The sequence below is a fragment of the Silurus aristotelis genome, assembly GCF_946808225.1.
Source record: "Silurus aristotelis genome assembly, chromosome: 11".
NCBI classification, from domain to species: Eukaryota; Metazoa; Chordata; class Actinopteri; order Siluriformes; family Siluridae; genus Silurus; species Silurus aristotelis.
Window position 1 is genome coordinate 23,180,298 of NC_139584.1, and position 13,003 is coordinate 23,193,300.

Genomic DNA, 13,003 nt, shown 5'->3' on the forward strand with positions numbered 1-13,003 from the left:
TTTGTGCACAGGGACATTGTCTTGCTGGATCAGTTTTGTTCAAGTGAAAGAAAAATGTTATGCTACCGCGTCCATCCTATACAATTGTACGTCTCCAATTGTGTGGTAACAGTTTGAAGAAAACCATGTATTCCTGAAAAGTCTCTCAATACTTTTGTCCAAATTATGTATTCATATTCTACATATGATCAGTGTATATGATATTTATCTACATAGAACCAAATATACAGAATAACCCTGTTTTATTTTGTTCTACACATGTTTGATGTCCAGGTTTTACTTCATTATTTTCCTTGGCAGGACCTGCTCAATTCCAATATGGAGACCCTGACCTCAGTGCCTCATGCTCAGACCACCTTGTCAATGGATGCAGCCACACAGCATGGCTTCCACCTCTCCACAGATTCGGGTGAAGAGGACAGCCAATCGATTCCTCCCCATAAACCCGCACAAGCCTTTTCCAGCCATTCGGAGCACGGTGGAAGCGATCTCGTAAAGCGGGCTGTAGCTTTCTTTCGTCGCTCCGGCCGCAGCAGCAGCGTGCAGAGCTCGGATTCGCCCAGCCGCCCACCAGTTCTTAATGGCCATGCGCCATGTGTTTCAAGCCATGCCCATTCTGCGTACGTCAGCAGTGATAACGACTCGGAGTTTGAAGATGCCGACATGAAAAAGGAGCTGCAGAAGCTCAGAGAAAAGTAAATAAAGCTATTTCAGCTTCTTTTCTAATACAGATCTTTTTTTTTTTCTAAACACTGAGCCAGATACAGATACAGGTATCATTAAAAATGTTTAAACTTTCTTTCGGCTTCTCCCATTAGGGGTCGCCACAGCGGATCATCCGCATGTTTGATTTGGCACATGTTTTTTATGCTGGATGCCCTTCCAAATGCAACCCTCCCCATTTATCCGGGCTTGGGACCGGCACTGAGAGTGGCTGGGGTTGGTTCCCTGACCGGGGTTCGAACCCGGACCGCATGTTTACAGGATAAAAAAATTTAGTATGGTGGCTAGAACAACATTAGGTAACCAAGTAGCAAAATTGGGTATAGAGTCTGTATATAGTATATAGTGTGTAGGACTGTTTTCTAGTTCCAGTCCTGAAGGAATTTCACACAATACTTACTTCTTCGACAAAATATCCTACTTTCATTAAAGGTTTGGCTCATCCGAACGTTTTACTTGTACCAGCAGTAACTTAAATGGTTCTTGTGCAAGTGGGTGCATGGTTGAGTGCAGTTTGTGAATGGAGTGCGAAGCTAGAGGAAGTGAGTGGTAAGAATTATAAACCTGGTATTTTGTATTCAGCTCTCTCCCCCGAGGCTCTCATCTCTGCCCATTTTTATCAGAATACTTTACTGATCCCACATGGAAATTGTTGGGTTGCATTTGCTCAAAGAAAATTGATGTAAATATTAAAGTAAATTAAAATATAAAGAAATGTACAATAGAATATACATATGTGTTATCTCTATTGCTGCTCATTGACACGTAAAACACTTGTTGATCAAAACTCACAAACACAAGTCTATGATCCTTGCTGCTCACGCATTCATTTAAGCTGCAACCTTCCCTGAACAGTGCTGTGTACAATGACAAGTAAACTGTACACTTGAAGATTGATTCATGTCTCCTGTTTTTTTTCCAGGCATATGAAGGAAATCTCCGAGCTGCAAGCCCATCAGAGAGGTGAGATCGAGCAGCTATATTCACGGCTCGGCCGGCCCGTGCCACCTAGCGTGGGATTTCTGCACGCAGTACCCCCTAGTGGCCGCCGGCGCAAAACCTCGAAACACAAGCTGAAAGCGGGCAAGCTTCTCAATCCAACAGTGCAACAACTCAAATCCAACCGTGCTAGCAGCCCAGGTAAGAGCATGCTTGTTTAGACTGTGTTATTATTCTGTGTTTTTTTATTTTTTTTTTTATATATAATACAAATGAAATGTTGCTTTTCTCTTTTTAGCAGAGACCTGTTCTAGCATGTCGGGATCTCCAGCTAAAAGCTCAGTGCTGGGTAACAGTTCTGTGGCTTCCAGCATGGCCATACTGCAGAGTCCAGTGTCTGAACCTCTGCAACCAGTCCAAACGCAGCAGCCATGCTCGCTCAAAGTCTCACTGTCCTCCGACAACATCTATGATTCCGCCCCACATGCTCTTCCAGGGCAAGGTAACACACACACACAAACGCATACACACAAACACATACTCTGCCCACATATAGATCCTTGCTGTGTCCGTGTATAATCTACATTTGTGTCTCTCATTCTCACACACATGTTCATATACAAGTCTTTGTCAAAGTGCTTAAGACATGAATTTGCATGATCTCTTACTACACAGCATTCTTAAGGACTCCCTTCATCTGTGTGTCACACACATCTCAAACACACGTGCACATTCGCACAGCCCTGTAGGAAGGCTGCAACCTGTTCGATTAGGATGTTTATTGCATCTTTATTACATGACCACATTGCTTGTCGCAAAAGAAGTTTTCATAACCTGTGGACAAGTGCTTTATCTCTGAAATGCATTCTTGTGTTAGTTAAGAACAAGGCGGCACTGCTGGACAGCTTAACACATTCAGTGTTCGGTCATAAGAAACCCTTACAAACACATAGTACTGTGCAAATGTTTTAGGCAGGTGTGAAGGAACGCCGTAAAGCAAGAATGCTTTAAACGTATATATATTGTAATTGTTTAGCAATTTCAAATCAGGAAGCTTTTCTCATTTTAACCACATATAGCTGACACAGTGCACAGTGAAATGAGAGAGTTTTTCTAGAACCCAGGTGCTACATATACAACATAGAGCGACTTAATATATATATAGCACTGAGCTGAGGGCTAAATGAAAGTTGCCTCAGCAACATAAAGTGCATCGTGTTCAATTTAGTGCAAACAGACAATACAAAACAGGACAGTTACACAAAAAAGCACTATCCAGTATACATTCTGTACTTGTTATACAGTACAATGTACTGTAAACAACATACACAAATTTTGCTGTTATAGACGTGGATGCGTATAAATTGTATTGAGTATTTATTTTTATATTTTATATTTTATATTTAGGGCCGTCGATTATTTTAGAAATCGAGTATTCTACCGATTATTCCAACGATTATTCGAGTACTCGGATAAGAAGTACTTTACTAAAGAGCAATATGAAATATACAGGAGAAAAATTGTTTCCTTTTTTAGAAAAATGTGCAATTTTATTGCTGAAATTGCAATTTGTAAAAACCAATCCCATTTAGTGCATTTACTAAAAAATACAAATACATAAATAAAAAATCCTTAATAAAAAATATAAAAATCATTTTCAAATTACTTTGAAAAAGGTAAACACACTGTACCGTGTTTCCTTTACGTTTTAGTTTGAAAGCATCTTGGTGCCTTTTTATATTTGAATTACTCAAGGAATCGATCCCAGCCCTAAATAGTCAAATCAATCTTTGGTGTCATGACCCTTTTTCAGTTCTTTTTCAGGTTAATTACAGTGGCTTTCAATTATTTTTTCCTTCATACTTGCACAAAGTCAGGGATTTAGTAGGATATTCAGTTGTATGATTAACCAATTGCATCAAGCAGATGCTAATGATCAAATTCATATGTATGTTGAAACACAGTCATTATCTAAAACAGAAACAGCAGTACAGGCTCTTAAAATTGGGTGAGAAACAACCAAACCCTTCTACTAGGGTGAGGATGTGGAAGTTTCATATCACAGGCCATGGCAAGACTAAGCACAGCAACAAGACAAGGCAGTTCTATTGTATCAGCCAGGTCTCTCCCAGGCAAAGATTTCAAAGCAGACTGGGGGTTTCAAGTTGTGCTGGTTTAGCTATTTTCAAGAAGCACAAAGAAACTCAACTATTCATGAAAACATAGGAACTGGTCTACAGAAAAATGGCAGTAGGTGCTCTGGTCTGATGAGTCAAAACTGAACTATTTCGCTGTAACAGGAGGCAAGTTGTTTGCTGTAGGGCTGGAAAGCGGTACTATAATGAGTGTCTATAGGCAACAGTGAAGCATGGTGGAGGTTTCCTGCAAGTTTGAGGCTGCATTTCTGCAAATGGCATTGGAGATTTGGGCGGGATTAATGGGTGTCCTCATTGCTAAGAAATACATGCAGATAATTATTCATCATGCAGTACCATCAGGGAGGTGTTGGACTGTCCCCGAATTTATTCTCCTGGAAGTAAAAGTTTGGCCTCTACAGAGTTCTGGTCTCAGTCATCGAGTCTGCCTGGGATTACACAAAGAGACAGAAGGATTTGAGGCAGTCGACATCCACAGAGGATGTTGTTGTTTTTTTTTTTTATAATAAATTTTTTTATATATCTATTCTTCAAACCAACAATTTTTTTTCACACCTGTCTAAAGCCTTTGCACAGTACTGTGTATATACACACACACACACACACACACACACACACACACCTTGAACATGACAATTAATCCTATTATATTTGGCTGTGCCTTACTGTCTATGCTGAGATGATACGGGTCTCTAAAACCTGATGTGTTCGCTGTTACACCACTCTTCCTCTCTCTCTTTCTCTCTCTCTTTCCTTTCTTTTTTCTCTACCTCTTATATTCGTTCTTCACAGGCTGGACCGTTTACCACCAAACATCCGAGAGAGTCACCTATAAATCTAGTAGCAAACCACGCACTAGATTCCTCAGTGGACCCGTGTCTCTGTCCATCTGTTTGTATTTGTTTTTTTCCTACTTTACTTCACTCATCTCATCTTTTTTTTCCAGTCAGTTTTTGTTTCTCTCTCTCTCTCTCTCTCTCTCTCTCTCTCTCTCTCTCTCTCTCTCTCTCTATCTATCTATCTATCTATCTATCTATCTATCTCTCTATCTCTCTATCTCTCTTTTACTCTTGTGTCTTTCTCTCCGTATCTCTCTCGGTCCATCCCAGTGTGTGACTTGTCTTAATTTTTCTTTTTATACCGACACACACAAAAAAAAAAATTCATTCATTCGTTTTTATTTGTCCATCCCATTTCCTTGGCCATAATGCACTTGTTACTCCATTCATACAAACGCTTTGCGCTGCTTCTGCGTACCAAATATCATTACCCGTGTCTTCCCCCAAACATGGGCTTTCCAAAACCTTATCTTTTTCTGTATAAATATTTAAAGATGTGTGTCCTGCCAAAGCCTTTGTATCTTCTGTACATGTGGTTTCTTTCTTTTCACTGATTGTCCTCACATGTTTAAAAAAAAAAAAAAAAAAAAAAAGCCCCATACCGGCATAAGAGGACGATGGGCACGCTGTCTCATGTTTGGAATCGGAAGACGTGCATGCCAGAGGCACAAGCCAGGCTCACTTTGGAGACCGTCAGGGCTGTATTTCAAATTTTTACCTTTACTTCCTCATCTTTGGCTTTACACTGCATGAGTTTTGAAAGAAAAAAAAATCTATATATTTATATACAGCTGCGTCTGCTACTCTTGTAGAATATTATTTTTTTCTCAAATGTGATTTTAAGTAGAAGTTGATTTCAGTTTGTTTTTCTGATTGTTTACCCTGAGGGTTAATGAACAATTATGATGACAGACCTGCAGTCCCACAAGCATTTTTCTTTTCTATGTGTGAACTCTATGCAGATTAAATGTAGAAAAGTATGTTTACACTCCTATGCTCTCAGCATTTTAGTGGTAGTGTTCATGCTTAGTTGTATAATTTCGTAGAATTTGTAAGCAGAAATGTTTGACAAATTAACTCATTTGCTTACTGTTATGTTCCCACTAAGATTCAGATGCATTGGATCTGTTTAATGGAAAATCATTTGTTTCTTTTCTAATTTTTTTTTCGATTTATTTGTCTTTAAAAAAGAAATGTTAACATTATCTAACGGACAGGTAACATACATTTTTCTTTATTATAAAAACAAATGGGTCTCTAAGTTACTGCTCCAATTCCTGGTCTTAGAGACCTAAATTTTAGTGTCATCTTCTGCTGGAAATGTGCCCTGGATGTTACTAAACATGACCAGCCAAAATCCCTAGATAAATGGCTCTAGAAGTATGGTGTATTCAGTGTAATTTGCGATGTCACAAAAGAAAATTGCACATCAAAATGCAGTTTGAGGTCTTACTTTTTTTTTTACATTGAAATTCGGAAATAACACTTAAATAATGATTTTGATAATCTCAATGGAATCTAGAGGTCGACCGATAGCTAGGTTGGATCTTACATGCCAATAACAACTTATAAAACGAAACAAAAAGTACTGAATCATGAAAATGTGCTAAATGAAATTAATTTGAATATATTAATTCATCTGAAATACGTGGTGCAATATAAAATAAAATATTTAGACGGGGCACATTGCTGGGGTTAACACCATACTGCCGTCTTGAAACACAGAAGGAACTTAATTAATGAATATCGAATCATTTTACATGGGGTGCTTTTCTGTATTAGCCAAATTCTTCACTTGGCTCAAATCTAGAATAGATAGAGTGCATAGTGAAGCATAAAAAAGCAAATCTGGAAATCAGAAAAAGTTGTTTCTTAGTGTTCAGGGTTGTATTCTTTGTCTTTATTTTATTATTACTATTTTTTTTAAATAATTAATTCGTGTTTTCTGTTTTCCATTTTCTGTCTTTCCATTTTACATTCCAATCCAAAAGATTTTTTTTTTCCAGCCCATTTTTCTTCACCAATAATGCACATGCTTTCCAAGCATACAGCCTTATTAAATCTCCCTGCACCTCCTTCTGTATTATATTAAGTGATTGGTTGCTGCCTGTGGCTGTCCACCAGTTTGTCCAGTGAGCAAAGGTGTGCAGCGTCTCCCTCCTTGCCCTTAACCCTGTGTTGTCTGTATTGTTCTGCCTCTTTATAGGGTCTACTCTGAAACGACTATGTCTAGGCAAAGAGCGCAGTAGTAGTAACTATCCCATTTACTCTTACTCTGTAGATTCTTCTGCCTTTTTTATTTCTTTATTTTGTTATCCCCTTTATCTTTATTTTTATTTTGTTCTTTGGCATGGCCACAAGAGTGAGCGTTGTCATAAAAATCCAACAATGAAGTGCATTGTCACTTCATTGATTTTTAACTTCTTTCTTCCGTAGTGCATGGCAGTGGTTGGTGTCACTTCCCATGAAGTGCTGCTTCTGTTATTTTCGTCTGCATGTTTGATTATAAGATGTTACTCAGCATCCTGGGGGGTAGGGGTGGAGTTAATTATTTTGGCTGCTTGTTGTCTGGAAATGCTGGGGAAAAAAATCCAAAATCAAAATAGTGATAATAAAGTGATAACGACAACAGGCATGTGTGCACTAGCCAAAAGATGGACTGATATAAATCAATAAGCAGCCAAACCGATTACTCATGACTTGTTTTTGTCCTTTACCATTTCTTTCTTTCTTTTTTTTTGTTTTTTTTCGGTTTTTAAGATGTTCTCTCTCTCTCTTTTTACTTTCCAATAGGGTCATCACATTGCAGTGGCACAACATCATCAAGCTCAGCATCCAATCAACAATCAGCCATGTCTCCTGTTACCATGCCGGTGCCTGATCCTCAGCCATTAACGACACTAGCTCAGGCTCAGACCAACAACAGCAATAATAAAAAGAGGACGTTCACCGACGACTTGCACAAGCTGGTTGACGACTGGGCGAAAGAGACGCTCACTGCTGGCCCTCAGCCTCGACCTTCGCTCAACCAAATCAAACTGCAGCAAAGGAATCAGGACTTGAAGGGCACGTCCACAAGTATGAGTGGAGGCACAATTTCGGTACGTCCTGCAGTCTCATTTCCTTAATTAATAGTGGTCCTTTTGATGTTGCAAAATCATTATGGTTTATTTAAGGTCTTAAATCTAGAATAGTTTCAAGAAAAACTGGATGATTCAGGCAAAGAGCCTTTATCTTTCATGCATGAAAATAAGTATACAGTGCATCCAGAAATCACAGCTCTACATTTTGTTACAGCCTTATTCCTAAATGGATTAAATTCATTATTTTCCTCAACATGACAAAATGAAAGAAGTTTGTTTAGAATACTTGCAAATTTATAAAAAAAAAATGGAAAAAAAAAATAAATCACATGTACATAAGTATTCACAACCTTTGCCATGACACTGAAAATTGAGATTTGATGCACCCTGTTTCCACTGATCATCCTTGAGAGGTTTCTACAACTTGATTGGAGTCCACCTGTTGTAAATTCAGTGCATTGGACATGATTCGGAAAGGTTCAGTAAAAGGCACATGACAGCCCAACTGGAGTTTGACAAAAGGCACGTGAAGGACTCTCAGACCATGAGAAACAAAGATAGAACTCTTTGACCTGAATGCCAGACATCATGTCTGTAGTAAACCAGGCACCACTTATCACCTGGCCAATACAATCCCTATAGTGAAGCATGGTGGTGGCATCATCATGCTGTGGGGATGTTTTTCAGCAGCAGGAACTGGGAGACTGGTCAGGATCATGGAAAAGATGAATGCAGCCAATGTACAGAGACATCCTTGATGAAAACCTGGTCTGGACCTCAGACTGGGGTGACTGTTCATTTTCCAACAGGACAATGACTCTAAGCACATAGCCAAGATAACAAAGGAGTGGCTAATGGATGACACTGTGAATGTCATTGAGTGGCTCAGCCAGAACCCAGACTTCAACCCGATTGAACATCTCTGGAAAGACCTGAAGATATCTGTGCATCAACATTTCCCATCCAACCTGAAGGAGCTTGAGAGGTTCTGCAAAGAAGAATGGGAGAAACTGCCCAAAAATAGGTGTGCCAAGCTTGTAGCATCAAACTCAAAAGACTTGAGCCTGTAATTGGTGCCAAAGGTAGTGCAACAAAGTACTGAGCAAAGGCTGTGAATACTTATGTACTTGTTTTTTTATTTATTTTTTTATACATTTACTGTAAGTACACTATATGAATAAAAGTATTGGGACATTTTACTTTTTCAGCCATATGTGATTCTTCTCCAAACAGTTACCACAAATTAGTCAGGATGTGTAGGATGTCTTTGGATGCAGTAGCATTTAATGTACCCTTCACGTGAAGTAGGAGACCCAAACCTGTTCTGGACAATACCCCTGTGCGCAGAGCAGCTTCATGAAAATTTTTTTTTTTTTTTTTTTTGACTATCATAGTATATTTTTTCCTAATTAATGTTTTGTTTTAATCTACATTTTTGTGGTATATTAACTATCTTTCTCTCTCTCTCTCTCTCTCTCTCCCCCTACCTTGTGCATTCAGATGAGGGCTCGTGTGCCCCCAAAGTCGTTGCCATTCCAGCTGTCTCTCCCATGTCCACTCACCGCTGCTTCGGGTCCCAGTGTGCCTCCTGCCCTCAGTAACACACCCTCCCCTGTTCTTCACCCATCATATTTGCTTCCCACTGGCCCTTTTGGAGCGGTGATGCCAGCTTCCCAGTACCCACCCCAGTGGCCTCAGGTTACCCTCCCGGTTGGCACAATGGGGTCAGCGAACATGATTGGCGCTCCGGCTATGATGCCCCACCCTACTTTGGTTAATCCTGCACTGCAAACCTTTCCCATGGTGTTGAATGGCTCAGAAGCGACCACGTGCAGAGGCAGTGCCAGGACTGTATAACTATGCCATCATTGCTCCAACTGGTGTTTCTCTGTAATGCAGTAATGCTTTCTACTATGCTGTGTAAATTAGAACTATTCCGATCATCCAGTGGCTCCCTGGTTATATCAGTAACTTCCTTAAATTGGCTGGTGAACAATCAGTGTCTGTCATAGACATGCTGTGGTGTGCAGATTACCCAGGCGTCACAGTGAAACTACAGTACCCATAGTCCTGCTGCATTGGTCCAGTGTTATTGATGTCAGCGGCAGTCTGTATTTGACAGCAGAGACGTGTACATAGACTCTGGGCTTGTAAATAGCGTGTACGTGTGCGTGCTCGAACAAGTTCAAGTCTGCATTTGTCTGGCCTTTTTGAATTTAACAGCCATAGTGAGTCATAATGTTATGGTCCTTATCCATCAGTCTTTTTCACGAGGCAGCAGTCGTCATTTGCATTAGGCTAAGACGGATAGAAACGCCTTTACCAATGACCTGCCAGAGCGTACGTGCACAAAATGTAAAGGAGATTAGACAAACTTAAAAAAAAAAAATCTGAAAGTGTTTGTTTCGATTATCCGTCTGTAATAATAATTATTGAAAGTCTACAGTATGACTCTGGTAGATACATTGATACTTTTGGGCCGAGAGAATTGTTTGCAAATGTACACAATGTTCTCTGTCCACACTGGAAAGACAGAAAAAGAACCAAGCATCAAGGGGAATGTAGTGCCTTGAGAGTTTAAAACAATTTCCCCATAGAAATCTGCAAGTCAGCCATCAGTCAGATCCTAGTGCTTGACTAGTGGCTAGTGCTAGTCCTTTTTTTGAAGCATTAGAAAAACTATCGTAATCGTTGCAATACCCATTTCAATTCAAATCCTCCTCATCTTTCTAGAATGTTTATTGTTTACGGAGTTAAGGCTTTTCAGACAAAGCATCACACTCAAAAAAAAAAAAATAAAAAAATAAAAAAAAAAAACACAGCTCCTACAACCCCTTAGTACAAGCACAGGAATAAGTATTTACAGATCTGTTTTTCACAACTGTGACCTCAAACACTGGCCACTTGCATGTCTTTGATGGCGCAATACTGAACAAGGCTTTGTCACTGCAAAATGTTCGTGCTGCAGTGCTTCAGAGCGTTGTCCATAGAAAGGAAAGTTACATTTCTTGCATGGTCAATGTAAAGTTTACAAAATTCAGTCCAGGTTTAGCTTTGTAAATGTCGGGGTGGGGGGGTTGGTCAGGGGTCGAAAAAAACCTGTGTTCAGAGGAACGCACTACTCAGAGAAGATGGGACGGGAAGATTCGGCTTCACGTACTTAAGTGCAATTTAACTCGAAATCCCAATTAAAATAACGGGCCGAAGGTAGCCTTGTCATGAGCCATATGCACTAACCGGGTGAAAGAGGAGGACCTGTGGAGACGCCACGGAACTCCGTAGCGAGCCATACAGTAAATTAGAGCAAGTTTAGTCATGTTTTTTTTTTTTTTTTCTTCGTTTGCAAGTTCTTTTAGCGGTGTTTCAATTGGATGTGTGGTATATTTCAAGGTACTCGGGTGGTGCAATATTTAGTTTACACTTGTTAACATAATGGATTTTATTTAGATGGGTTTTTTTTTCTTTTCTAAAGCTGCTAGAATGGCACAGGTGGGTCCAGAATATGAAAAACCAAGGCGAGCAACACTGACTATACCACCCAAAGGTACCAAATCAACAAAGAAAATCTTTATTCTGCTGGATGAGAGTGATACCTGGGTATTAAATTTCAAATCACTCATTAAGATGTTCCTGAGTTTTTCTTTGTTTAAGCAAATGTTCATTTTTAATAAGTGGTCCTCATTTTTAAGGGACTTAGCACCTTCTCGTTCATGCACTTTCCTCTACTGTAATCTGATTTGTTCTTTGGACTTGCATGATTTCTTTTTGGTTATACACACTTCTTAAATAGAATTGGTCCCTTTTTTTTGTTTTCTCTTCACTGCATTTAAACAGCAATACACTAATGAAAAAAGAAAACAATCCAGCAGATTACCCAGTCGTGCTCCAAGCTCACAATCTTGATACCGTGATGCCACTTTAAACAATGACGTTGGAGTATGAGGAATTAAATCATTGTGACACACTTAGTAGCCAGAATATTTTTTTTGTTGTTGTTTGTTTTTGTTCCAGATATTAGAGTTACAGATTATATTGGGATGGTCTGGAATCTTTGCTACACTTGCAACTTTTGCACTTGCCCCTCTTTTTTTTTATTTTTTTTTTGTAAGTTAATGATCGTCACTTGGACCAGCATGTTTAGGCTCGTTACTTACACCCTTCAAAAAATCCGAGCCACATTTTTACCCTGCATTCAAAGAGGTTGTGAGCCGGAGGTTTTGTCAAGCTGTGAATTCTACCGGTGGCTTGTAATTAATGTATATACAGATGTTTTGCTCTGTATTTTCCTTCCTTTGTTCTTTTTTTTTTTTTTTTTTTTTTTTGCCTTTTTCCTAACATGTATGTGTTTATTCTTCCATCAATTCATTTTGAATTGGAATTTTTTTAAATGTAGGCTGTTCTGCAGAATATTCTGCTTTGGTGAAACACTTTTTTATAGAAAAAGATTTCTTTCCTTTGTTAATGGTTGTTGTTTTTTTTTTTTTTGATCCAGTGCCCAATTCTGTATAAGCATTTAGCAGAGGTAGAACTGATTTTTCATTATTATTTTTTTGTACATGAAAGCCATGGTTCATTGCTTCTGCTTCGATTTGCCCATGCGCACTGCATTACTTTCTTCAGCCCAGCCTAAATAATAAGCTGCATTTTCGATCACAAAGACTGTATATGTTTAATGAAAGAAATAAATAAACATTATTTTGTGCTTGATGTTGGCATTTCTTCTGCGTGGACTAAAAAAATGCAAGACTTTGCAATGTTCAAAAATGATTGTATACAACATATATATGAGGAGCTTTTGTAAAGGGTAATAGTATCATGAATTTCAGCAAATTTGCAGAATATTGAACCTTCTAGCAGAAGTAAGAGGTTTTGGGGCTGGAGTTTTACACAACAATAAACTCATGCATCTGAGGTATTATAGAAATGGTTCTAAAAGCTTGTGTACAACCTGTTAGAAGAACGTATTCTTGTTTAAATAGTTTTGGCAAAAAATGTCAAGGTCGACTGGATTTTAATAAATATCCAAGCTGCAAGACCTTCTGTTTTATTGACCAACTATGATTCAGTTGCAGGAATATTTAGTGGCAGCATAAATAGCAATGAATTGCGATTTGTATGAGCATACATGTAATGTTAAAAGATTGAGCATGCCATTTTTAATACTTAATAAATATCCCTTCAATAGACAGTATTCATTAAAGCCAAGTTCAGTAGCAATGGTATTTTTCCCATTTTTTTTATCATGCACTACACTTTGTTTGAC

The 13,003-nt window shown here is 38.8% G+C and overlaps 1 protein-coding gene across 6 annotated transcripts in view; it reads left to right on the top strand.

Moving 5' to 3' along the window:
- The window catches only part of LOC310733264 (serine/threonine-protein kinase WNK2), a 49,679-nt gene extending 36,919 nt beyond the window's left edge, over nt 1–12,760 (top strand). For 2 of the 6 annotated variants that reach the window (XM_083554330.1, XM_083554331.1), the window contains 7 exons: nt 301–695; nt 1,646–1,863; nt 1,961–2,164; nt 4,611–4,709; nt 6,864–6,908; nt 7,451–7,758; nt 9,241–12,415. In XM_083554330.1, coding sequence (XP_083410456.1) covers nt 301–695; nt 1,646–1,863; nt 1,961–2,164; nt 4,611–4,709; nt 6,864–6,908; nt 7,451–7,758; nt 9,241–9,597 — 1,626 coding nt within the window. In that variant the 3' untranslated portion in view covers nt 9,598–12,415. Of the gene's footprint in view, nt 1–300; nt 696–1,645; nt 1,864–1,960; nt 2,165–4,610; nt 4,710–6,863; nt 6,909–7,450; nt 7,759–9,240 lie in introns of all 6 variants that reach the window. The other 4 variants (XM_083554328.1, XM_083554332.1, XM_083554333.1 and 1 more) reach the window with 4 other exon arrangements.
- Nucleotides 12,761–13,003: the final 243 nt, after the last annotated feature.